This window comes from Pholis gunnellus (genome assembly GCF_910591455.1).
Source record: "Pholis gunnellus genome assembly, chromosome: 2".
Taxonomy (NCBI): Eukaryota; Metazoa; Chordata; class Actinopteri; order Perciformes; family Pholidae; genus Pholis; species Pholis gunnellus.
The window spans coordinates 19135685-19163673 of record NC_136536.1 but is presented as its reverse complement, the minus strand read 5'-3'; the positions used below and the strand labels follow the sequence as shown (position 1 = coordinate 19163673).

Here is a 27989-nt window from a genome sequence, read left to right as displayed (position 1 = left end):
ACAACAAACATCTTACTGATGACCGTGTTTTCTGTGAGCTGGAATGTTGCTTTATATAGCATATGAGAGACAGGCAAGCTGCCAAATTCAGCCGTGCGTCTGCATATAATCCAGATGAAAGCTCAGTAGAGGGCAAAACAGTGAGTATGTTTAAAGGTTATGCATTAATGGTTACACTTCCTCAGACGCCGAGTAATCGACTGTGCCACTCACCGAGCCCAGTCGGGGTCAAAGGTGACGCAACGCGAAAACATGACGCCGGTGACACATTCATTACGGCGAACCCATTGTAGTGCGTGAAACGTATCACAACTGTCGACGACAATCCTTTCCCAGCAACACAAGTTTGCTGTGGTGTAACAGCTCGTGAGAGTCGCCAATTACTGTTCCGAGGATGTGATTCCCGTTTGACAGTCTCTAAGAAGCGCAACGGTGGTTAGTAGGAGGATGAAACCGAGTATTTCCTCTCGACACGACCCCCCCCCCCCCCCTTCCCCTCTGTTCCTCCGTCTATCTGCTTTGCTTCCATCCTTCTGGGGCTGTGACCCACGAGCAGTCACTCATTCCCCGTGTCAGTGTTTTGGATGACTGCAGCTGTCACGCCTCCCGACAAATTGTTTCCTGGCAAAAGGACAAAGCCGCTCGGGCCAGCAGCGCCTCGTGCTTCCACTTCCCCTGGACCGGCCCCTCCATTAGCGATGAGCTAGTGCTTGTCAGCGGAGGAAGGCAGACAACAATAAGCCCCCATCGTCTTGCATTAAGCTGTATGCAACTGTGTTACATTGCTGAATTGAGGCGCAGGGCTAACGGTGGTTGGGGAGAGGATGCGATCGGCAGGAAGGGGGAGGCCTGAGATGCCTCGGATGAAGTTTACGAAAAATTGGTGCTGACAGACAACAATTAGGAGAGCTGCCGTCGCCTCGCGTCATTTGTCAGTGAACCAAGGCTTCTCACGGTGAGTAAATCATGTACTGTTGAAGGCGTCCACTTACACCTTTGAGTGGATAACTGAATGCATGATGTACTATGATAGACACCACTTTTTCATTACTCGAATAGATGTGTATGTCAAGGAACTGAGCGAAAAGTGATCGAAAGGGTCACAATATTTCACAAGTACACTTGCTCTTATCAATGCGCTTAGAAACCGTATGAAAGACGGATCGTTCCTGTATCAGATTTAGAATGTAGCTCTGAAAATCAACTAATTGTCGGGTCAGTTTATCAAAAAATAAAAACAACAATCTGTTGTGGTGTTAAGTCATGAATGGTTCTGAACATGGAAGCTTGTGTTCTTGCCCTTGACATGATAACAGGGTGGTTGTGTATGAGGTATTGTAACGCCCCGTCTCTACTCAAGGATGGTCTCTTTTGGTGGATGGTCGTTTCTCCAGCTGTCCACTGACCAGTGGGGCCTGACACATAAAACTCTGTGAAGGATCAAGGCTAAATCTCTGTCGACACACAAATAGGCAGAATACATGCATACACCTGGTTTTCGTCAGATTTACAAAGCTGTGCATAACGGTTCTGCTCTATGTACGCATCTCAATTGTTACGGAACTAAGTGGACATTCACACAAATCTGTGCTGTTTCCATCTGTTCATTTGTTTTTACACCGTTCAATCAAAGTTGTGTCAAGTGCACCGCACTTTACCTCCCAGCGTTCGTTAAATCCCTTATGTGGACAGGCTGAACTATCATTATAAATCAAACTGTGATATTATATCGTCATATCCAATTAATACCATGTTTCAAACTACCACTCGGTACAGTACATAAACAAGCAATTACAGTAATAATATGGCAGGAGATGCAAGGGAATTAAGGCAACCATCATCTTATTGTTTTGGGGCGTGATAATCACTGAACATAGTAATTGCAACTCTCGAATATACTTTCACCTTGTCTTTGTTTTTTCAGGTTTCTCCTTCAATCGGCGGCAGAGTGATGTGGAAAAGTGTAGCTGGAGTGGACACGGGAAGACAGGGTTTCCGCATGTGCAGCCCATCAAAGACTAAGCACAGAGGGATGCTGGGTAATGCAACAGAGCCCCTTGATAAGGGAGAGAATAGATACAGAGCAGGAAATAGCAAAAATGCAAATGAAAGCAAGATGGCAGGAAGTGGACATTGGACTGAAAGAAAAGTTGATTATTTGAAGTTCGTTGACCTCAGACAACCTCTGAGAACAGCCTATCAGTCAAATTCCCACTTCCTCTCCTCTCCCCAGCCTCCTTAATTTAAATTGTTATCTCCGTCCTTCTGACTGCTCCTAAGGAGCATGAAAGAAGTCCGCTCAAAGGCTCTCAGAGAGAGACAGTAGGCGGCAAGAAAGACAAGACAGAAAGAGCAACCCGATAATAACTCAAATCAAAAATACCAAAGAGAACAAATGACGACACAGCATGGTTCTCTTTCTTCATAACCAAAGGCAACGACGGCAATTTTGTAAAAAGAGGCCATCTACTTCTTCTTTGTCTTACAGTGAGAACCAGACTGGCTTTTCAACACAGCGAGGAAGAGACATGTAGGCAGTCTCAGAGCACCGAGTGATTGCCTCTGGATTGCGATGGCTGTGTTTTAAAAGAGAAGGGATTTCAACAAAATTGTTTTACTCTTTGCACCCACCTTAGCCCCCTCAGAATACATCAAACGACATAATTCTATTTAATCAGCGAACAACAGTAAGGCAGTCTGCATGCTCATTCCCTCCACCCATCCGAGCACGGCCCTGTAGGCAGAGGATTCTCCTTCAAGTTGCACTACACAGCACCATCTAGTGGCAATGCATACAGTCAGAGGCAGTGCAGCATGGGAAATGAGAGAAAGCAGGTTTAGTACTCCATCAAGGTGTCACTCCTGGGTGAAGACACACACACACACACACACACACACACACACACACACACACACACACACACACACACACACACACACACACACACACACACACACACACACACACACACAGACGCACAACAAAGCCAATTATATTATTATTGAATCCTAGAAGGTTATTCGGAGGAATGACACAAATATTTCAGTACATTATGTGTATATTAATTTTATTTAATTACGGTTCATTGCTTGCACTTCAAATCCTTTCATCGCTTAAACTTCACTCTTCACTTAACTTTAAATGACTTTTCTTTCTACTTCTTTCAGCCATTATGTTTCAGCTGCCACTTGAACTTCTGTCAGAGCTTCAACCTCAAGTACAACTTAAAATTCTTTAATATCTTCATCCTCAGTTATTAAAACTATACACAGCCATTCAAAAACTCAAAAGACTCAACATGTTGAAACTGTAAATTATCAGCATGTACATTTTCTTCAGAATCTGAATCACTATGAAGTGTATTGTACTCCATTATATTACTAAACATTTTATTGTATTATATACTATTAAATTGTGTAAACAGCCGCAAATGTATATTTTCTCAGAAAAATGCATTATTGGTTAAGTTATTTTTTTATAATCATATACTGCATCAATGTGCACAACCCATGTTTATGTACACTGGCCTAGGCTATTGTACTCTCTAAATTGGATTTCACATAGATTACTCCCCAAGTGTTGCATCTCTGTACATCGCAATTTTCATTTATGGTGTAGTTCTACTTATTTTGTCCTTTTCTCTGCTCAACCGGTTCTGTATCTTTATCTTGTCTGTTTTTGAGCTGCTATAACACCTAATGTCTGCCTCCATAGTTGATAAAGTACTATCCTATATTAAATACCATAATTCCACATTAGAATCCAGCTGTACATACCAGGGCGAGAGTTCTACTCTGCCATATTCAAAGTATTGACATGTCTGGTTTTTGACTAAACGGCTTCAAGAGTCAAAGGCCAGAGCAACTGGATTGATTTTTGCAGCTTTAAATACCAGCCCAATTCCACAAGGGCCAGCCTCAGAGTTGGTTGTGGGGGGGCAATCAGACATGAACCCTCACATTTGTTGTTCACAAGTGGTGTCGAGTGCTGTGAAGTGCTGTTGACAGTGTGCAGCTGCCTGCCCTGAAGGCACACCTCGGCTCAACACAGCTATAACACCTCAGGAGCATCACATGTCTGACAGCTGTGACTCAGCGCAGGGACGGGTACACTGTCCCATCACACTCGCTTTGGTAACCGAAGATGCAGAAACTGAAGTTATGGCGGTCTGCTGATAGTACAACCCACTGAAACATGCACCTAAGGGTGTCGGGCGGCTGCCGCCGTGTTCAGGAGGCATCATGTATCAAACCCTTATCAGTCAACACCCGAGACACGTCGGGCTCTGGATTAACACTCACAAACAACATGTGCACACATCAGCACACAAACTCTCCACTCCCACACACAGACAGGAATTACTCTCCACCTGCTAAATATCTCTCACCTCATCAAACATTCATGCCAGCGAAGGCGAAGGTGGTGAAGTAGAGTGAGGTAGGAGATCTATTTTTTTGGTCACCCACACAACACTTTTTGCCAAGCTATTCTAGGATGATGTAGACAGATACCAGTTTGATGGTTTCTATCAGCTTTGAGTGAACTTTTTCCACTTAAAGCGAAGACAATACATCCCATAGGGAGCATGGGTGTTCTAAATAAAATTTCATGGCAATCTGTCAATTAGATTTAGAGCTATCTTGTGTGAAATGTTGATATTTCTTTGGAATACAGCTGGTAGGCGGACCAGGAGAGCTCATCAAGTGTCCAAATGGGAAAAGGTTCAAAAATTGTTGAGCATGAATGTGCTCCAAATTGAATGACAATCTGCCCTTTAGATGTTGATATTTTCTGTGTAGAAATGTTGGCCCTGTGGTGGTACAAGAAAAAGGATCAGGAGGTCATCAAAAACATTAGGCTTCATCCTCTGGGGAATATGAACCTCAACAGTAAATTTGATTGAAAACCAGGCCATAAGTTGATGAGTTATGGTCTGAAACAAGCTACCCAGCAACTAGAGACGTGGTTTAGGTGAGTGTGATGCGAAGAGAGGCAACATGGAGAGGCAATTATATCAATTATATCAGAACTGGAGAGTATTTCTTAATTCAAAGAAGAGCAAAGAATGGCACTGAAGGCTTTTTCTCGACGGAAAATATGTATTCGATCTTCTCCCGACTCGCTTTAGTAAGAATTTGATTGACAGATGGTTCATCCAATCACCTGCCAAGTATTTCTTGAAAGTGACTTCCCTCGTCCGTCTCCAATGACGGCTTCTCAGATGGTTCTGTGTAACAGACCATCTGGCAGGGTCAGGAAAAAATAAGACCAACAGCCAAGACCAATGTCCAGTTCTCCAACAAAAAAGTGGCGTTTGAAAATGGTGATTGTTCATTGGGTGGAATAAGGGTGGTCTGCATCGCCCGGGCGCCATAACTTTGCAAAACCAACAAGCACACAGACAGTTTTCCCCAGAGACTGGCCATGTGTGCACAGATGTGACGATGGGCAGAGCCCTAAGGATGCTTAAGATTCTCTCCACATTCCTCATATTCCTTCTTCCCTCTGTGTTCACTGCTGAGCTGCACCACTTGCCTCCATCTTGGCAGCAATGGAGTGGCAGTTTGCTGTCAGAAAAGAGGCTGGCAGAATGCAACTGAAACCTGGATCAAGTTGTGATCAACTGCTGAGACACATTTGCTCAGTTTCTTGGCGCTGATAGAGTCTTAACACGCACCACATATGTGTACTGACTGTCAACGCAATGTTTACAGTCTCATGCACCAAACATGTACTCCTTAGGCTTTATAACTTCATTCCCCACAATGACAACCAGCTTTGTTTTTCCACCACCAAGAGACAGACACTTTAAAAAATATCAGCCTTTAGACTATGTCAGTAGTATGACACAAGAAGAGCCAATACTCATGGGGAATTTACAAACAAACAAATGAAATAACTGCTTTAACTGCAAGAATGCAGTCGTATGAATTTTAGCCAAGTTGGCAGCGTAGCTCTCGGGATGGCGAAGTCTGTTGGTCAGTCAGACTTGGGTGATCCCCCTGACGTCTAATCTTGTGCCAACAGCAAAAACATTTTAAGCAATTTTAATAATTCTCTACAGCTGTGTGCCTCCGAATGAGCAGTGTTTAATGCAACTTTCCGATATCAGGGATATCGCTTCCCAGTTGGGAAAATGATAGTCTTGATAATTCAGATCATTATATGGTAAGATCAGGGGTTCTTTTTCTTCATAGAGTAGCAAACAGTAAAGCAGAGTTACATGGGCAAACTGTATGCAGCAAAGATGATAAAAGATGGTGAGCCGCTCCTCATTATACGTTTCATGCTTTAGAAAAAACCTCTTCAATAGAAAACGTTTTTTTTTCCCGTAAATAATATCCATTATATGTCAACAAATCCATGGAACAAAACCAAAGGGGGAACAGTGTCCATTTACAACAGACCGATTAGCTGTCAAGTGGTTGCTGAAGTAAGAATGGGAGAATTAATACATAAATGCAAATGTACCATTGGGGCTCCTATGACCGAGTGGCTGGTTGTTTTTCTGCTGCTTATAATTGGTGATCCGGTGACCCCTGATTGTATAAAGTATTACACGCAGTAACACAATGAGAGCCCAGCCTTGGCATGCGTTAAGTGTTGAAGGCTCACCCACGCACATAATTACCACCGTCTTTCTGAGGTTTTCCCATCCCATGAGCGGTTGTTAAGTGGTGCGGCTTGAATTGGGAAATTACTTCCCTGGGGGTGTGTTGACTGAGTCGGTCTGTACCTGGTGCCAGCTACTGTTTTTTGTAATTCATAGACAGGATAGGATTCAACGAAATGAATATACTTTATGGAGAAATACATTTTTCAATGGGTTGCACGGTGGTGGGGTGGCTAGCACCGTCTACACACAGTGAGAGGGTCCAGGGTTCGATTCCCGGGCTGGGCAGTACTTCTGTGTCGAGTTTGCATGTTCTCCCCGTGTCTCTCCAGCTTCCTCCCACAGCCCAAAGACATGCAGCTCAGGTTAACTGATTACTCTAAAGCCTGTAGTTGTGGATGTGAGCATCTCTTATGTGTTAGCCTGGCGAGCTGTCCAGGGTGCACCCTGCCTTCGCCCAGTGTCAGCTGGCATCGGCTCCATGGATGGATTTCAATCACATCAGTATTGTTGCAAAAGCTTTTGACGTGCTTTTAATAGACCATTGACATCATCGCACAAGGCTCAAACTAAACTAACTTAACTAAAATAAGTGAGAGAGTTTAGGTTTTCCCAGAGAAAATGTAATCTTGATATATTTGCTCTACAAAAAAATGTAACCTAATCGCAATCTTCATCTCACCAATAATGACCAAATTAGCACTGAACAACAATGAATGACCATTATTACATTTCTGATTGAAGCCTAACATCTGCCACTATCAACAAACCAACACAATGGGTCGGTCACTTTTAATTGACAGGCGACCCAAAACACTAATTGCATGCCGTTCACTCTCAACTAATGCAAACAGCTGCAAAGTCAAAATTGCTATTAGATTTCTAGATTTCATAGATGCATCATCTGATTTCTGTACTGCACATTCGTGTTACGTATCAGCCACCATAGATGCCGTTTCCACTTCATCAGTTAGGCTCTTGTTTGTAAATTATAGGTGTTTATGGGGACAATGGGGACTACATTATAATACTAATTAAAGTCTTATTTGATTCACTCTAGCAGTAAGTGGAAAAAACTAATAGCAGCATCAAACTCACAGCTTGTTTAAATTCCCAGAAAGCCTCTGAACAACCCTAAAAAAAAATAAAGAGCATCCCTGTGCACGCTGCATTTCAGAAGTGGCAGAAGTGATTGCACAGTAGACGTACGCAGTAAGTCTTTTTGAAGGGAATAAAGTGAGTCATGCTCATAGTCTGTAGAGTCAATGATGTCAACCATCACCCAGGCAACCAGGAGTTTGAGTTCACTGGTCATTGCCACTGTGTTGCTTACTGACGCCAAAGCATCCTAAGTTATCCAAAAATGTTGGGGTGAGACAAGCGGTAACCAGCACCACGGCCGAGAGTGACGGGCTGTCGGACTCCTGTCAGTCAAACGCTTTCTGTGGAGTTTTTGACCTCACTTGCTCGAGGACGCACAAGCATGCACACACTCAGGGTGGTGAGGAGGAAGAAGACTGCAAGCTAGCAAACAAGGATGTAGCGAATGCAGGATTTAAAAAATACTTTAAAAAAACTCAGCTTTGCAAATGTTTTATGAGGAAGGAAATACCTTCAATGCATTTCTTAAGAGTCTGAGGATACACACAACGCGTTTTGCCGAGTAAGATGAAGACAAACCTCTCTTGAAGACGTGGTATCTTTTTGATCAAAGTGCACTTTTTTCAAAAGTTGAAACCTTTATTGAAACTATACCTTTGTGCAAAATTTCAAGAGAGAGGTTGAGAAGTTGTCTCTAAGAAATACCCCAGATTAAAGCAAATATAAACTCCACCAGACCAAACGTCAAATCATCGCAACCTAACTTGATCTCCTCTGGTTCCTCACTGCGATCTCACATCCTTCTATCTATTGTTCTTTCACTCTTGTCTGTTTATAGAGGGCTTGTGGCGAAGGAAGACTTCAGTAATTTCCTCTGGGAGACACAGGCAAGAGATGGATGGACTGATACTCCAAGGACAAGAGAGAGGTGATGAGAGAACAAAGGCAGGATGAAGAGAGGACAGTAGGGCGAGTGTGCGCAGGTGTCTTTAGTACATCCATTATTGCTTGTTTGAGTTGAGTGAAGGGAAGAGGTTCGGTCTGGTTTGTCTTTTTATTTCATCGAAAAGGTTGATTTCAGGCTAGGACCTGGGTTTAGGATAAACATTAAGTACGGTTTAGAAAGAGTATGTGTGCTTGTGCATCCCTCTTACCATCGTCTCTCGGCCTATTGGAGCGGAAAAGACCCACTCCAGCTGGAAGACAATTGCCAAAGCGCGATGATTGGTCAGCCTGAGCTCCAAGCTGCTGCGAAGGCCCAGCGTCTGAGGCAGGGTTGATGTTGCAGAGCTGAGGAGAGAGCAGACACACGCATGTAGTGAAGGAGTGAAGGGCGCATGTTAAAAGAGAGCGAGAGAGACGCAAGGAAAGAAGCAACAGTGGGACACACGTAACTATTATTTGTGACCTATGTGCTTCAAGGCCATTACTGACAAATATGATAATGCCTCAAGTCTTCTCGTTTTATTTTTCCTTGAAAAGAAAATAAGTCAATGTGTTGGAGGATTTACGCTCGCTTGCTGAATGTTCCCTGGCAAGCACTGGCCTCCGTGGAACAGCACGCTCGGCATTCGTCATTCACAGTTTGCATACACCATAGTCGGGGAGCATACTGTGGAGCGCCGGCGTGTCACGAGGTGGGGCCGGGCGCCTTTTCTTTTTTCACTCCACGGACTCTCTGGAGAACGGAACAAGCGAGTGCTTCAGATTTTGTTTTTCTCTCTCTCTCTCTCTCTCTCTCTGCTGTCTTGAAGCACCAGGCATAACGCAAGACTGTCAGCATTCAAAGGCAGCACCCAAAGGAAACTAAAGATCATAATCATTGCCTACCCTGTTGTTATCACACTGAACAGCTTCTACACAAACACTTTCTTCTTCGTCAGAAAACAGAAAAGTGCGGAACAAATAATGTTTGCCGTAGTTTGACGATGGCGATGATTGTTATTCGTATAATACAGTAATGGAGCGCAGATTGTCGGCTAGCATGTGATTGTGGCGATTATGCGTTGCCGTGTTTGTGCACACGCTCCCAAGCTAGTCAGACACCCATACAATCATCCACATAATCATCTCGTGTCTCAGATGGAAGTGGCAAACACAATACATTTTGATTCAGACACGCACTGAAACAAGGCAATCATCTCTCACTGTCTGTGTGTCATCTGTACGGTTTTACAGAGTATTCTTTGGCATATTTGACTTGATTTAATAGTGGGATTATTCCTTTTACCCACAAGTTATTATTTCACGAAACTGTACAATATATATTCCACCTAATCGTGCTGAGGGCCACAGCTTAAATAAATCACTCAACAATGACAAAAGGGTGTGGAAGAATAAAATCAATGCATCCAGTGAACGCAGTGGCTTTTTCTATTGATGCCCACTGACAGTATGTGTGTGCACACCATTATGCTTTCATCAATTACCTATTTTGCAGACAGTACTGTCGCAAGCACACATGTTCGCACTTTTCCCGGTGGACATCATTGAGGCATAACAAATTCAGTGCAATTAAAAGCATTCTAATTATGACTTTACAATATGAAGATGACCAATAGCAGCATCTTAATAACACAACATATAGCTATACATCACAGCTATTCTCCAATGCGTTCCTGTTACATGTTGTAATGTTGATTTGTAGTATTTTGCATACTGTCTGGAGAAAAGTGCTATTTTTTAAACCCAAAGCAGTTCTGCTTGATGACTCACTGATGCGCCCTGACAGCTCATTAATTGAAACCGCTGGCTGTTGTTTACTTGTGGAGGTCAAAGGTTGGCTCGTTCTCAACATTTACGTTAGGAAATACTTCCAGTGATTTACCAGCGGGGTGGGATGTCTGTGACAGCTGGTGTACCTAGGTGGCTACCGAGCAATTAGCAAAGTGCAGTGACCAAGCTCTGAATCTGAGGAGCTGAATTTGTGGCTACTTCAAGTTTGACAAAATAACGGAGTGTGCCTTAATACTTGGAACTTTCGGAAATGATACATTTATTTTGTGAAGTGTTTCTCATCCCTGGAATTAATATGAGATTTAGAATGTCTATGTGTTGTGTGGTGCAGGTGGTGGGCTTCAGTTTCCAGCTGTGGTCCTGCACCTCTCTAACTTTGATTTGATACATAAAACCATTCCATCCACATGTTTTACTGCTGATCTAAGGCAGACGCTTGTGGACTTACATCAGCACGTCCACTTTGACAAGGTTAGCATTGATTGTGATGGCGTCTCAATAAAACCCAGGGGCAGAGGCAGCAGGAGCCGTACCGCCTCAATTGGTTATCAAGTACTAACACGTATTGGAACGCATTGCAAAGCAGTTTTATGAGGGTGGAAGCCTGTGTAGCACGGAATAGTGTGTAAATTATGAGGCTGGGGTTGGGTTGGGACATGTAAGGCATTATACAGTGTTTGGTGCATGGAATTGATGGATACATAACCGTTGATCCGTGCAGCAACCGATACATTGTGTTAGCTTTTTGGTCTTTTGGACAGAATTGATGAGCATATACAGCCTCATAACTTACAAATAGTAGATTGGTCTGAACCAGGTCCACACAGAGCGGTTTACGGATTTTAGATTTGGGGATAAAAAAAAAGTTTGGGTATCTGTGTTGCAGAGAAAAAGTCTGATCGGTGCATCCCTATATGACAGTAGAGAATGACAGCAAACATGGGGGGAGAGAGGGAAATCTGTTATCTTTTGTTTGCCATTCTGTAAATCAGTGGTCACAATATACTATTTCTCTCCTTACTGAACAAAAAACATACTTATTTTAACTATCCAACTATATTTTAGAATAAAAATAACATAAATGTCTCTTTTATCTTCACCACTTCAAAAAGGGATAATGAGTCGGGCTCCAGTTTGTTCTTTCCTCGGTGATCGGCACATCTTGGTGACGCCGTCAAATGTGCGTCCGCATTTTCAGCGTGTTTCCATTCAGATACCGCACAATGGTGGCGCCACGGCGACACACATCATCCTCGTCTTATACACGACTCTCTCTCCGTAACTTCGCCAGGCGGGTTTTTCAGCTCCGCAGTCATATTTGCGCTGACCTCAGCACCTGTTGCTAATTGTGTACGGCAAAAGGTTTCCAGGTGGAACTCGAGTTTGTGAACTTTGGTTTCACACAACCTGTAAAATGTAATTTTCTGTTAGCGGTAAAAAATAAACGGAGAGACGTCCTGTAGGTTTGCATGTGTGCTTAAGTCTTCCTGTAAGTGTGGCACAATGGAAGCAGCTCCACAAGGAAAGGTTGTATTAAGGCATTTTCAAATGTATGGCAACAACTTTACAGCTGAACAGTACACTTAAATATGTTTTTTCATCTTCATATATTTCTTTCTGTCTCCTTATATGATGAAACGATGACACCACTGTATGAAATAACTGATCTCCACCCACTATGTGTGATAAGGAAGGAGGAAGAAAGAAAGTGAAACACACCAAATATATGCTGTACATCTTGGAAGGTAGGAGCGTATGACGCAAATGGACACCAGGGAAGAATAAGATACAGGTCTGCAATGTTTCACCTTTTTCAGACATCTCCCAAACACTATTATACACAAATGAAATTCATACCAACCTATAGCTTTTTGAAAAATAACATTTGTGCCGACTTTTCCAGGATAAACTTTCAATCACTTGCCTACCGGCAAAAGGACCAGCGCCGGGAGAGTCTGATGAAATACTATAAAAATAAGCACTCCTGAAATCACTTTTCGGACATCTGTGGATTTTGCCTGAGAACAGATTATTGCTCCACCATCTCACATAGCCGACAGTAACAGCTTCACTGAACATGTGTTTCCTCTGCTCACCTGTCCTTGACCAGGCCGCTCTGTTTGGAGGTGCTGTCGGATCGGCCTCTGGCCCCCGAGGCGAGGGGCTCCAGCACCACCACTTGAGGCTTGTCGAGGAAACACCAGCCGTTGTGGACCCCGACATGAAGCCTCCTTTCCTGGATGACGACTGCTCTCAGAGTACCCTCTGGTCCTGGTTGTTTCTGAGAATCAGTGAGAGGAAGAGTTACAACACAAACAGAAAACACACCACACATATATCAAGAAGAAGAACGTCTATATATTCAATGGATTTTGATCGCATTTATTTGTTTGCTAGTCTATTTCTACGCTAAGATATCTCAAGTACAAACATAAACTATTGTACATACAAATACATGTTTTGTTACAAACAATAAGGATGACGGCATATCTATGGATCTAGTCTGAGGTAATTACAAGGACTCAATGACAGCTTCTCCCAATTATCTCTTCACACTATTCTCATAGCGGCTGTGGTACTCCACTTTGCACTTCTTCTTACTACACAATAGATGAGTTCGATTTCGGAGACATTTAGCATCCTATTAACTGAAAATTCTTTCAGGCTTTAATAAGTGGCACTTAACTCAGTTCCTCTGACAGAAACAAACAACTTATTTACTACAAAAGGTCCACATACAAGTCCAAACACTTCCTGTTCACTTGTGACCTTGTTGTACCATCATAATGGTATTAATGATGTCAAATCAAATGCCTAGGGACTCCAAAGTGCATGTGTTATGGTCTTATAAGGGTAACACTGGTTTACTCTAACTTGGGTTTTATAGCTATAATTGCGGTCGTTGTTCCCATCAGTAAAAATAACAATATGAGGGCTGGGTATCGAACCTTATTTATTTGTTGGTGCAGACCGAACTGTGTCCGTAGCTGGTACTGAAAACTGTACTAAAACCTGTCATACAGTGTCCTGTCAGAATTGTAGTCTTGTTTTTCCCTTTACGTTGTCAGTTTTACATCCAAATAAAGAGGTTTGGAGTTCCCCGATCTCAGCAATTACTTTGGTAAGTACAATGTTATTACACGTGATAGTAATTATGAATAAAATATATGAAAATATGAGTATTAAGTTGAAATAAGTGTATGTCATATTTTATTTGCATAATGTTTATTTCATTTTTATTAGCTTTTATTAATTAACAAATGTTTTTTTTTTAAACAAGTGAATGTGTCAAGAGGTGCTGTTGGAGACTGTGCAGCTGCCACTGATAATGCACAGCTGACTGACAACAGCTCAGTGATTGACTGTAAACTCTCCAACCCCGAAGTGCAGAGCCACGCTGCGCTCGCCTCTCGTCCCACTCCTTCCCATTTGTTTCATTTCAACCTCTTCCCTCTCTCCATCACATCTCTCACTCCCACTCTCCCTTTCTTTCGCTCCCTCTTCTTGTCACTCTCTCTGCCGGTCCCTCTCGCTGCTTAAAACCTTCTCCATATCCACCCACAGCTTCTCAATCAAATTAGCATATCAATTCAGCTTTGGGTTTGTCTTTTAAAGCAGCAACAGCAGGAGCAGCAGCCGAGCCTGCCAGGCTACTGTACAGCCCACATACAGCACAGCTCGCTGCGCTGCTAATATTACAGCTCTGCACTGACTCCATCATTCTCCCTGTCTGCCTCTTCATATCTACCCTCCTCTTGTTATCGCCGCTCATTCTTTCACTCACAGGCAACAGGCAATATGTGCTCAGCGGTGTACCATATTTTTCTTTCGCCGATGAAAGATTAGGGTTCTCGTCATAAGCTCACGCGATTCCTTCCGTCTTCTCTTTCCTCTTAAAAGAAATATCTGAAAGCTCCTCTCGTCTCAAGTCCACGTTGGTTAGACATTTGTACAATTCTAGCAACAGAAGCCACACAGGTAAAAAGAGTTGATATGCTAAAGTTTTTAAAATAGAGCATCACAAGACCTTGTCTGTAGACTGTAGGTCCACCCAAGTGCGTTCACTTTTTATTTACCTAAAAGAGGATGAGGTGACTCACTAATGCAATGCACTGCTTATAGCTTGTGCCAGCTCTCCTTTTGCTGAGGGAGTGTTACATAACCGTCCTCCAGCTGGATAACATGGGTTAAGGCTTTGTTCAATTGACGCTTGCCGTCTGAGTGCCAAGACGACGATGTACCCGCACAATCCCAGACTCAACCGCATGCACCGTAAAAAGTACTACTTACCAGAGAAAATGAAACATTGAATCCCTTTGTGTGCGCTATACAGTTAAGAGGAGGTGTTGCATAAGAAAAAAATAGAACTATATCTATCTTGTTATTGTGTTCAAAGGACACAAAAAGACGCACTCAAGCTGCCCCGTTGCGAGAATTTGGTCCAAAATGTTGACGCAGGTTGTCTTTGATTGAGAAAGCTCCAAAATCGGTTTAGCGGTTGACTCGACTGTTGGTGTAATTCGACTTGCAACGACCTTTGCAGCTGCGTCGATCTCATCAAAGCTTGTCGCCAGTTTAGTTTAGTATGGATTCTGGCTACAAAGCTCTGATTGGCCTCGATTTTGTCATCAACCAAGGAAACAGCCGTCAATGAGCACCACACCTTATTTGAGTTCATGAAAAAACAGAGATGTGGGTCTGGCAAGATGTAATCTAGTGTTTCCTAATTTTACCCTTATTCTATTCTATTGTATTCAGATGTGCACACACAATGTCTTTATTTTACATTGGATACCAAGCAGCTTGGCCTGCATTTTTCTCAAGGCTGAATAAAGCCTTTTCTTACCTTATTGTCTTTCGTACAGCTGATGTACGTATGTTGGCTATATAGTTGTTTTTGAAGCAAAGCATTACCTTGTATTTGAATTGACCTATCCCACTAAAATATTTTTGGACGAGAGGCAGCATAAGTGTGACAGGATGTCTGTAAATAATTGCCTTCACTGACATCCAGATTATAATTACGATTGTGTCGGTTCCTACGCTGTCTACTCTCGCCTCCTTCCTCCCCTGCAGCCAGAGCTGGGGGAGATGACAGAGAAATGGCTTTGTCTCTTGTTGGACAGGTCTGCCATGAAGTGTTTCACAGTGAAAATAAAGAAAGACAGGGAGAAAGTTGTTTATAAGAGAACATCAGTTAAAGTGCTGCTTTCTGTTCTCTGCATCCCTCTCCTCACACCCCTCCTCCGAGTTTCTCTTTCATTTATTTCAGTGCACTTTTTTCTCACTCCGTCAGTTTCTCTCTCTCTCTCTCTCTCTTTCTACCTCTCTTGCTCGCTATCCTCTTTCCTCTCCCGCTCGCCTCTGTCTGCTGCCGTCACAGATTTCTTCCTCCCTCGCCTGAAATATGAATATTTTAGAGCTAAGAAGCTTACAGGGAACAATGAAATGGCCCCCCAAGTTAAATTATACTTCATTTCCAGAGTCACTGAAGAGGGACTTTTGTGAGTGACGAGCACACCGGTGCCACGTGGCTGTGTCTCTCTCTTTCTCCACACTCACATCAGCTTGTTGTCTCCTGCTTTTATGTCATATTTTTGATACTCTCCCAGCTCTTGCTTTGAAAAAATAGAAATAAACGCTAAACCAGGCAGCTGTAACCGATCAACACGGTCTCTTCAGCGATCGTAATGTACACTTGACACCCGGGTTACAGAAAGTGGAGGTTCCTCGGGGCTAACATGCCTTGATGCTGTTTTTGTCATTAAAAGGAAAAGGAAGGGGGAGGCAGAGTGAGACTAATTTGCATGCTTTTGGAGGCAGTTTGTTTTAGAGCTTTGTTAACAGAGTAAACAAAAGCAGTGCATTGTAAGGGAAGAGTCGGTGGCGGGTTTTTTGTGTCACAATGACACGAGTCACCCAGTGTGGGCGTTGTAAACGGGAAACTAACCGTTCTGCTTAACCATCCATTTCCTGTTGGAAAACAATAAACTGAGAGAAAATGCATCGAAGCCAGTGCATCACAATTATCCGTGATGGTTTCTCTCCTGGCTGTTAGTCTGCCGTGCATCCAGAGAAAGCCCACTTTATACCAATACGGCCTTGAGGCCACAACAGAAATGTTTCTTAAACTGCAAAACCCACATTGTTAATACGTCTGCAATCTCCAGGAAAACAAAACTATATTCCTTTGAAATCTGTGTTGGGGGATGAAGTGCTCGCCAGCAAGTCGCAGATTACTCTGGTAGAAAAAGATATCTTATCTTGGAAAGAAAAACTCAGGTAATGCACTTCTGTGGTGGATTGTAGTGCATAATGTTTGTTTTTGATTCCAGTCCACATGAATGGTATTTACACACGCGTTTGCCTTTATTTTATTTTGGAGGGTGGTGTTTTGGTTCTTCCTTCCCTCATCTGAATTTCAAACCAAGGTAAAATGACAAAAACAACCTCTGAAGTACAGAAGTGGAAGATTATTTCCTCACTTGGGTATTCACACCTGAAAATTGCATTATCATTGTCGAAGAGTAACAACAAAGATTCTCTAGGATTCAATTTACCGGTCCAACTGCTGGGGGAGGCAGTGGCACACAGAGGGGTGAGGGTGACATATTAGTAAGCAAAATTGATTTAGTTGGGGACACTGTCATTTGAATAAAATGGGACTGCTATAAAAGAAAGAAAGTAATTTAGAAATAATCGCAGTTGGAAGAGAAATGGAGAGCGGGCGGAAGCTGCCTCATTGTGCGAGAATGGGTGTCGATTTTCAGAGGAGGATGAATTAGTTTTTGAAGGTTATTTCTTTTGTGCTCAAAGGGCAGGAGATGAAGTGGGAAGGCAAGCTCTCTTTAATAGCTCCAACCGGGACATAAGAAGCTTGAGGCACAAAATGGGTCTTGACCCTGTAATCATCGAGCAGGGACTTCATAAATGGTCTTGACAGGGCTTAGAGGCACTGATCAATAACAGGGTCACAAGTCACAATATGGGCTTCTGAACCTGCTACCAATATTGTGATAGCAATACTAATAATAACAATAACTTTAAATATAGAGTTTAAAAAAGTGCTTTGACAGACAATTGATATTGGATGCCAAAGGGCATCATCGGGCAGAGACAGGGGTTACAATACTTTTGGGTTTTGGACTCTTGGTCAGACAAAACAATTTGGAGATGAACAAGAACATCTGAAGACGTCACTTTGGACTATGGGGAACTTGACATGAGCACTTTTCATTATCTTCTATTAATTAATAAAAACATTTTTAAAGCTTGTGAAGATCTAGTTTCATACTCTCAGGCAAGGTAATAGTTTAAATATGTGATAATGACACACTTATAGACAGTCTCTCCAGGAGGTTTTTTCATAGTGTTGTTCTCACTTGCACACACAAAAACTGACAAATAGTTGAGTAAAAAACTATCAAATATAAAATTATCTTGAGACAGAAGCTTCAGCTCTGCTTAATTTGGCAACTCTTTACACCTCACTGCGTAATTGTCGATATAAAAAATCCCACAATGCAATGCATCAAGCAGCACTTCACTTGTCGGTGATAGACAAAAATAATTCGATTTTGGAGAATCAAACTCTACAACTCTCAATTTACCACGTTCTATAAAGGTACGCCAAAGCGTAACGCCGACCCTCCAGTTCCCCCGGGCCTCAACCTCGGGTCCTGAAAAGTGAAGCCAATGATGAAGTATCGTAAACTTGCATTCTCTCTACTGGCCATCAGGGGGCGACTCCTGTGGTTGCAAAAAGAAGTCAGATTGTTTGGAAGTCCATGAGACCAATGACCCTACTTCTCACTTGATTTATTAACTCAGTAAACATTGTAAACATGAGTGTATGGTCTCAGTCACAATAGTATCAAGTCCTCTTCAATAAAGTATGGTGTCCGTTGAGTAAATGATGGTCCCGTTTAGAGTAAAATAAAGCAGCATATGCTTTAGGGCGTGGCTACCTTGTGATTGACAGGTTGCGACCAGAGCCGTATATGACATCTCTACGTCACTCCTTTGCAGGCCAAATATGGTCACTTCTGTTAACTGGTTGCAAAAAACCAAGACGGCGACAGCCAAAATTCAAGATGGCGATGCCCAAAATGCCGAACTCAAGGCTTCAAAACTGCAGTCCACAAACCAATGGGTGACATCTTAACGACTATGTCCACTTCTGACATACAGTCTATGGGTTCCCCCCCCCCAGGTTAACAGTGTTGGCTCCATCAGCACTGCTGCCATAGTTTGCACTGCTGTTAGCAATGCTAGCTGCTAGCCGCCTCAGCTGCCGCCATGTTGAGAGCCGAGTGGGCGCAATTCTTCAGTCATAGATATGCTCCGAATTTGGAATTTAGTACCATTAGTAAAGAAAATGAACTCGTAGAAGTATAGAGTCTAATCAAATTAATTGCACAGCTATTTCGTGTCATCATCATCATCTCACTGAGCGGAAAATGTCTTTATGTTCATGTGAAAGTGCAGTGGTGACCAAGCTGGCAAAGAGTTGAGCTGAAGTATATAATAAGCAAAATAACATAAATGATTGTATGACTCATCGGATAATTGCATCTTTTCACACTTGTCTTGACAATGTAATTAATAATGTCCCCTCTTAATTCTGATTACCCAAATTATATCTCATTACATTTGATTATCCGTCTGCCATTATAGCTGCTCAAATACACACACACACACACACGTATATAGAGGGTATGCACGCAGTGTTTGTGTGCTTTGTGAGCTCTACAAAGCTGCACACTTATGAATGCCCCGGAAACTGAGATATATAACAGCCAAAATGTTTCCAAAAGTTATACAAAAAAAATGGTTGTGGCAATAACATGGAGAAACGCTTCGGCTGAGATGGGCTTGCTTTGTCTAATTTCAGGGTTCTAACACAGAGCTTATAAGAGGCTTAATCTGAAAGAGTGAGACTTTAAATGTTTCACAGGTCAGCGTAAGAACAGGGACGATTTGTCATGGCTGCACAAGAATCACTGGCGTCTATTAATTCTGGTCAAATCTAACCTCTTTTCAGTGGTTTCTTCTGAAAAAAAAAGATTAAACGTGTTGTGGAAAATGTTGCACTAAAAGCTATAAAAGGCTAATAAAAGCTAATAACACCTAGGTGGTAAGCGTATTTCTTTTTCTCTGTATGGCACCATAAAAGCCGTCAGCTATTCGTCAGTAAGTTTTTGTGTCAGTACTTTGTGAAATCAATGTGTAGGCTGTTTAAAAAGATAACAATAACTCCACAGATGGCAACTGTCATCTCAAGGGTTGTGTGTGTGTGTGTGTGTGTGTGTGTGTGTGTGTGTGTGTGAGAGAGAGGGAGCGAGAAAGAGTGTTAGAGAGATAGAAAGCAGATGAAATTATGTCCCACATGAGTTTTGTATAAGCCAATTACCAAGTGAGTTACACAACTGTGTGTCTCTTACCTTTTGAAAACCAGCACGCAAAAGAAAAACGTCTCTCTGACTCTTTGTGACTATCACACATCGCTCACAGTCACAGAGAAGATACTCGTTGGCTGCTGTTAACTTATCATTTTCCATGTTTTAACCAACTGACAACACAGCAGTCAGGGCACTGCCACATCTGCATCCATGTCAAGACGTGCATGTGTGTGTGTGTGTGTGTGTGTGTGTGTGTGTGTGTGTGTGTGTGTGTGTGTGTGTGTGTGTGTGTGTGTGTGTGTGTGTGTGTGTGTGTGTGTGTTGCTACCCACACAGTGGATGTTAGCTCCCCCATATTGAGGGTGAGTCATCCATGGCAAGAAACAGTGGCAGCATCATTAGCATGCCGCTCTCATCCTCCCACTCCCCTGCTCCTTAACAGATTTTAACTGGCACAGCGCTTCCACTGATAAATCACTGTTGCCCTACTGCTGAAACACTCCCATAATTCACAACCAAAAATATTAAGTCAAACACACACTCGTACCGCTGCCTTCCTCTTTCCCTTCTCGTCCCTCAGCATAATATAACTCGTGCCACTTTCATCCACTGCACATATTACACCACCGTGAGCACATGATTGGTTCCACTTGGAAAGAGACCCCTCGTGCTGGCACAGTCCAACTATGAACACCAACAGGACACAAACATGCAATATCATAACCTTGAAGGATAAGGCATGGTATTGTCGTACAATTTTCTGATTGCCAACAAATTCCACCAACTCTGTGTCTCTAAATATCTTCACTCAGCTCCAAGCCCATTTATTCCTACTAAAGGCAAAAACCTATAATAACATAATATATAGTTGTAGTTTTTTTAACACTCCGCCATTTCCTTAAACAACTGGGCAGTGTAGTTTTAAGTTACTCTAACAGGAATAAACAGTGCACATATTTGGGACTATTTTCAGCTGCGGAGTAATATACATTTGGTGCTCTATAGATCTACAGCAGCGTGATGGTATATATGGGACTGACTCAAAATAATCTACAGTGTGTGTGTGTGTGTGTGTGTGTGTGTGTGTGTGTGTTCCTGATAATGTGGGGACATGTTACCCAGAGTAACAGTGTGGCCTATTGATGTATTTTTGATAGTCTTTGGAAAACACAGGAGCTCTACGGCACAGAGGAGAAAGTTAGGTTCGGTTGAGTGTTTGTAGAAGTGAAAAACTGAATATCACCAGCTGTATCCTTTCTTAGAAACATAGTTGCAAGACATAAAAATAGAGTGACGAAGATTTGCAAAAGGAGGTAACGGGATACTAAAGATTATAAAGTAGGCTTTGATGGTTCATCCCATGTGTAAGAATAGTTGCCTTTGTGCTTTGTTCAGCCAACAGCTAATGCTTAACACAACTTAACTAGGTAACTAGGTAACCACGACACTACTACTCATTTAGATAGAAGGTAATTACTTGAATTGACACAATATGCAAACATGGCAAATTTAGATCATGACGATGATAAAGTAATGCTTTAATACAGAAAAGGCATTCATATCACTCATTTTCTCCAACATTGAATGAACAAAATAGCCGATGTTAGGTGAGACATTTTCAGATGTTATTGTGCTAAATAATCCCTGTTGATCATCGTCAGCAACATCTGTATCTGGAATTACAGCACCCGCATTGGACAGCCCCAGCCTGATGGAATGCAATCGCTATACGACGCTGGATACTCGCACTTCCAACGCGTTTTTGCATCGCCGACCGTAGTTCCCGCTTCATACACACTATTTGGCCGGACAAAAAGGTGCAGCGACTTCCAAAAGACTCACAATAATGCACAGCTTGCAAAAGTTGAGATCCCACTGGTGATTGATGGATCCTACTGATACAGTAACAACTCTGTGTATCTCACATTAGACGCAAGTCTCTCCTGGGGGTCACTATGTTCCGTTTGGTCCAAATACATCACTTAAACAGAGGGCGAACAGGGGAGAGAAGCAGCGACTCTTAAGACTTTCAAAGTTTATGAATCTATCTCTCCTCCTTCAACCACAGTGCACTCTATGTCTTGTCTGACTTATTGGGTCTATATCCAGTCGCAGTCTATTTCGTCTAATCATTGGATCGTCAATCATTACGAAGACCTGCGTTTCATGAATAATTGATGCGAGCCAAGTGCATTAAAGCACATTCCCCCGCACTGCATTGGTTACGGTGGTTGCAGGCCTAACAATGATAAGGAGAAGGCACTCGGCTGGCACATTCAGGAGGTACAGCCAAACTCGGTGTCCTTAGAGAACAAAGTGCAAGACTCCTGCTATTTCAGAAACGCACAACCTCCTTTCTCTTTTTTTTTGTTATAGTACCACGTCCACAGGGGCAGTCCTACTTTGAGTGAGTTTTCTTCTTTTAGGACAAATGAAAACTTCCTGGAGCTTTGTTGCCAGAGCCTTTCTCCATTCATTAAATCAGCCTTGGGCGTTTTGTTCTGCCTGCGGCGTGGCATCGGTCCTGGCCCGCTTCTCTGCTCCTCTTCATCGTCTTCTGTGCACCCAGGTCTTTTGATCACAGGCCAAGATGCTACATCATTCCTGACACGATCTCAGGCCCCGTCACGAGGACTCATTTATTTTATTGAAGATATAGGTGAACGGTTGCTACAGGTCATTTGAGGTGGTGCAGCCTCGCCTCTGGCTTCACTCAAACTTGGGCAAAGCAGACATGTTCAGGCAACCCTGAAGACGAATAGTGTTCGTTTTTTTTGTTTAAACTCTCGGTCAGCGTGTGTTTTCTAGAGGTTCTAGAGTTCAAATCAGCCCTTGTGCTCGTTAACGTATGCTGTGAAGCTCTGCAAAGTAGCTGTATTTCACATGAAAAGCCCATCAACTAGGGCACAAGCTCAAGAATATATGGGAGAGTGGACTGTAAAAAGAAGCCACACTGTGTGATAGTTAAAAGCTAAAAATAGCAATACTTATGGGGAGATTATGTGAAGACCGTATGTCAGACCAGCAGCCAGCATAAAGGATTCGTCTCATGCTGCACTGTACATTCATCCGCCGCCCCCTTTCCTCTTCCCTTTTGTCACTCCGCTTCTGCCTCGATACCAATTTAAGTGCAGACGAGCTGGCGTGGAGTCACGAATGCGCACACACGCTCCCTCACACCGCGGTGAAAGTGAGTTGGCAGGTGAGGTGTCAGCATCACTTCAGAGACAGCTTGATGACAATCCAGCTCGAGTCACACTCTTATAAAGGTCACACAGAGATCACACACACTTTCTCTGTCTGTCTCACTCTCACACTCTCTCACACACGCACAAGCACCCTTTAATTAAAAGCTGCAATCAAGCTGACTTCTGCATGTATTAACACCTCTCGCAGACATGAGAATGTCGTCATTCCGCTGAAGTTATAAAAGTCTGGAACATTTTACTAATCTACACAACTTGTGAAGACCTTTAAAGAACATCGCACAGGCGAGAAACCCCAAAAAAAAAAAACTGTGAACGCCAAAATGAGATGATTATCCGTGCTAACAGTGGAAAAGAAGACAAAGTTGTATTATACTTTCCATCGTTTGTAATACATTAGATACAGGGTCATGTAATATAGTGTACCTACTACTTATTTACCAAAGGGATTGTCCAGACAATCTAAATGTCTGGACAAACAGAGTCCATGTTGACAGAAAATACAAAAGCCGTTTTTCAGAAGCTCCTCAGGGAGAGGACGAATCCCACCGACACAATATGTGGATGTCAATAAAAATGACTGGACTATTATGGTGAACAATTGACCTTTAAAGCTTTCAATTTACCAAACAATCTACAGTCGCACCCTCGCCTATAAACATGATCTCTGTGCAGCGACCAAAAGAATCAAATTGCAGACAAAGCGACACCGTTAGAGTCAAGCGGAGGAGCTCAGAGTGGAACCACTGCTTGTTCGTGATTGAAAGCAGCCAGTCCAGCAGGTGGTTATATATATATATATATATACACTATCCATACGAGGATGCCTCCCAGTGGAGGTAGTCTGGGAATATCCAACTGGGAGGAGAAGTGGGGGTCAAACACAAAACACACTGGCAAGATTACACATCCTGATTACACTTGGAAAGCCTTGGGTTCCCACCAGGAAGAGATTTAGGATGTCACTGGGGCACACTGATGTCTGGTTTACTTTGCTCAGCATACCACTGTGATCCAGGCCCGGAAAAGCAGTGGATATAGATGGATGAATAGATAGGACTGTTCACTGTTACCTTTTTAAATCAGGCATACACACAGGCATACACACAGGCATACAGGAGATAAGGCTTCCTTTATGCATCCCAATGAATATGGGGATAGCAAGTGCTATAAGGGGATTATTATTGATGCCTATTTGTACTCTGACTCTGTATTTTTACAATATATCATGCTTTAGTAGTAGTAGTAGTAGTAGTAGTAGTAGTAGTAGTAGTAGTAGTAGTAGTAGTAGTAGTAGTAGTAGTACTATTCATAATATCTGACGAAGGTCTTTGCCAAAATGCAAAACCCTGGTCAAAGAAAAAAACCTTCTCAGCCGCACTATCAGCCCCTAGAAGCGTTAAAAGTTCTTGTCCTGAGGGTGGCGCTGGAAGTGGGGCTTGTACCTTTGGGAGAACAAATTATGCCTCAACAAATTTAATGGCAATATGCCTATTAAACTAGGATTTTTCCTGTGAGCCCATTTATTAATGAATGCGTTTTCTCCCCCTCTCTCTCTCTCTCGCTTCTTTTTTATGGTCACATAATCTGCGCTGGGTCCTTCCAGAGAATATTGCGGCTTCTTTAACATGGCCTTACTGCAGTGGTGCAGAAATATACATGAACTAGCCACCAGCACCCTGATTTTGTCCTGTTTTTTAAATTATTCATGTAGTTATGGAAGCACTTTCATTCTGCTGCTTCTTGTTTTCTTATGTTCAAAGGTTCCCTGTGGAGATATAGACCTCTAGTAGCACTATGGAGCTGTTTTTGTATCAACAGTCCCGCTTTGTTTTATCACGAGGATGCACATACAGGCGCACGCTGTTGACGCGATACAGTCCTGCCAATAGTGTCACTGTATTCCACTGATCAACTGGTGGCGGTAATGTGCTCAATGCGCCAAAGAAGGCAATGAAGAAGAAGACTGCAAGCTGGTAAACATGGACGTTGACAATGCTGGATTAAAAATACTCTATGAGAGAGGATATGCACTCGACACGTATGTTAGACCTTAAGGACAAACGCAACAATTGTTGGTGTGCAACACTGAATGTAGACATAACTTTTGTTTGTTCAAAAGAAACTTCCACGGAGCTCCTTCAATTGATTCATTCTATTTGAAGCCGTGCACACAAAGGCAGCTATATTCATAACCTCTGGCTGATTAGAAATGATGATCAGACAGACCGGGAACCAGTTTCCAACAACATGTTATGAAGGTTCGTCGCTGACAAATAGCACGGAGACCGGAATGAAAAGCAGGCAGGGCCCTTAACTATCTTTTTTATTTTGAAAAATGTTGAAGAGCTTTTTGTGTGAGTCTTAACAGGTCATGTGGTATTGGTCGCATTCATCTTTGGGATTGCTCTTTCCCTCCCGTATTAAATATATAGATCTGGAATGTCTAAAAGCCTCTTTAGTCTTTTCAATGTTCTCAGATCACAAGTGCTACGTTAGTTTAAAAAAAGCTCCTATACTGCGACTCTTAAATGGCAGAAATCTTCTTTTCATTAGAATTGAATGTTTCAAAATAGCAATTATATTTTGCAAGAATGGAAAAGTGGTGTGAAAATGACAAAATCGGTGCACAAAACAGATTTCTGCAATTTATTAGCATTGAAACCATTAATTTGTTCACATTGTTAACTTTACTGTGCCATGGAAACTACATACCACTTTTATGCCATAGACCTTTACATTCAGATTCTTTGCTCATCTATCAACAAAATGTTGATCAAAACCACCAACACTTCCCTACTAGCACAAATGTTTATGCCGTTATTCTTCTTGGTACACTTACAGTGTAAATTTACAAGGTAGCGGCACTAGTGCCTACCATTTGCTCCACTTAATAAACCGTAAACACTCCCTGGATCCCCTGTGTTTGAGTTTAAGGATCTAGCCCAGCAGTATCAAAGAGCAGCGGGAAAAAGATGCGGAGTGACAGCACTGTCATATCAATTCTCACCCCTTCCAAAGACACATCTCACTTTAGGCTGAAGTGGACAGATAGGGCCTGTGCAAAGCCACTGTACAAATAATTGCTAGAGCATAGTTGCACCTGTCAAATGCGGTTAACCATCTGGGTTTCCGTAGACAAGAAAAAGGGAAGGGAATAGATAAGCTCCATTTAGTTTGGGAGGTGATGTGCCTTAAATTGCAGTGGCAGCTGTAAAAGGGCTTGTGCTTGCACACTGAAGAAACGGAAAGTGAGATAAAGGAAAGCATCAGGCTGGAGAGAATAATCTTGGCAGAGGTGCGTCAAAGCCATTGAGGCCATCGTTAATTTGAGCGGCGTAGTAAACCTCAGAAAAATGTTTTCGGCACCATGGATTTGCGTTTTATATCTCAAAACTATGAGGCGACTTGTTTTTTGCACTTGTAAGCACACCATATACATTTAAAAAGGAAGTGGGATGTAAGATAATGAAGAGACATATGTGCCTTACGCGTGCGATAACTAAATTCCCTTCACCCTGTATCCGACTTTATAGAACATCTATTCAGAGGTGCACAATTCAAATGCCCAGACCGTAGAGCCACTGTACGAGAATATGGATCAAAGGATGAATGGACGTGGTTTGGCTCATGTCGAGGCACTGTCGCTGTCCCTAATGTGCCGTATGCATGGGCTATCAAGGCTGTGCGTGTTGCGGAAGCCTGGCCTTACTGTGTTGTGGCAGTCGGCATTGATCAGCTGCAGCAGCTGGCTCTCAAACTTCTCCAGGGACGGCTGGAGGGAGACGGTCAGTCTGTTCAGGGTGAAGGGCAGCATCTTGAGCAGCTGAGGCCTCAGCAAAGCATCACCTGTTGACATGGACATACAGCGTATAACATGTCAACACGGCATGACATTTGCATGATTAGATCATATTCAGAGCTCTCCCGGGTCTAAAATAGGATTCCTCTTCCTATGGTTTGTTAATTATTGTTTGTTTAAGCTCAGAAAACATCTGTTCTCTCACGGTTGCTGTGGAGGAAAACCACCATGTAGTGTAATAAATGTATGAAACAAGTGGTGAACTATATTTCAGTATATTCCTATTTGTGACCCATTTGCAAAGTTCCGTGACATTCTCCATCATCCCCAGAACATTTATCAGGGCACCCCAGACGTTCTAGAAAGCTAAGAGAAGAGAGGTCAACTAGAAAAGGCATGGTTTGATACAGTGTTATAGCCACTTCTGTGTGCGCGTGTGTGTGTGTGTTATCATATAAAGTGAGCTGAACTTTTCCACGTTACTTTTTCAGTCGTTAATAAGTTTGCTCACCCTGGACTCACTTCAAATGTTATATACTCCTTGAATGTAGAGTTACCATTTTGTCGTTTGTATATTTTTTTCACCAGGCTTGCTTGACTTATTGTGATATTTCATACTGGATGAGGAAACAAACCCCCCCTTTTTTGGCAGCAAATGGTTACACAATCAACCCTTACTATTTGGATTTTGCATATATTTAACCACAACTTTTCTAAGAGACAGCAGCTCCATCTAAATGACTGCTTCGTTGATTTGTTGTAAGCTGCCATAATGCCAACAACTAGGATATTTACACCACAGACGAGGACACCGGTACTGGTGTCAAACAATACAAAAAAAAAAAACTGTTTACATCTGGACGCTTGACGTACACTGAATCAGAATGGATTGGAGAAGCTCGGACGCCTGTGAGGTCCACAATCACCCCTTTCAGACACAACAAAGAGGAAAATAGCCAGTGTGATTCTAATCTCTTCAAGAGTAATGTAGCCATCAAGCGTCTCATTGCGGCCCTTGTCTCTGGAGCGCAGAGTTGGACTGTTCTGAATGCGGCATGAATATCAAACCGGTGGCTGTGGTCTTAAAAGGCAGCTTAGGTCTGTGCTGCTCACAGCCCCAGAACATGAA

At 42.6% G+C, this 27989-nt stretch overlaps 1 protein-coding gene across 1 annotated transcript in view; it reads right to left on the bottom strand.

The window, feature by feature from the left end:
* Window positions 1-27989, bottom strand: part of nphp4 (nephronophthisis 4) — a gene marked incomplete at its 5' end in the record, with an annotated part of 141221 nt that overhangs the window by 81481 nt on the left and 31751 nt on the right. The window contains 3 exons of the mRNA XM_079166699.1: window positions 8870-9005; window positions 12548-12732; window positions 26771-26907. Of these exons, the coding sequence (XP_079022825.1) occupies window positions 8870-9005; window positions 12548-12732; window positions 26771-26907 (458 nt within the window). The remainder of the gene's footprint in view (window positions 1-8869; window positions 9006-12547; window positions 12733-26770; window positions 26908-27989) is intronic.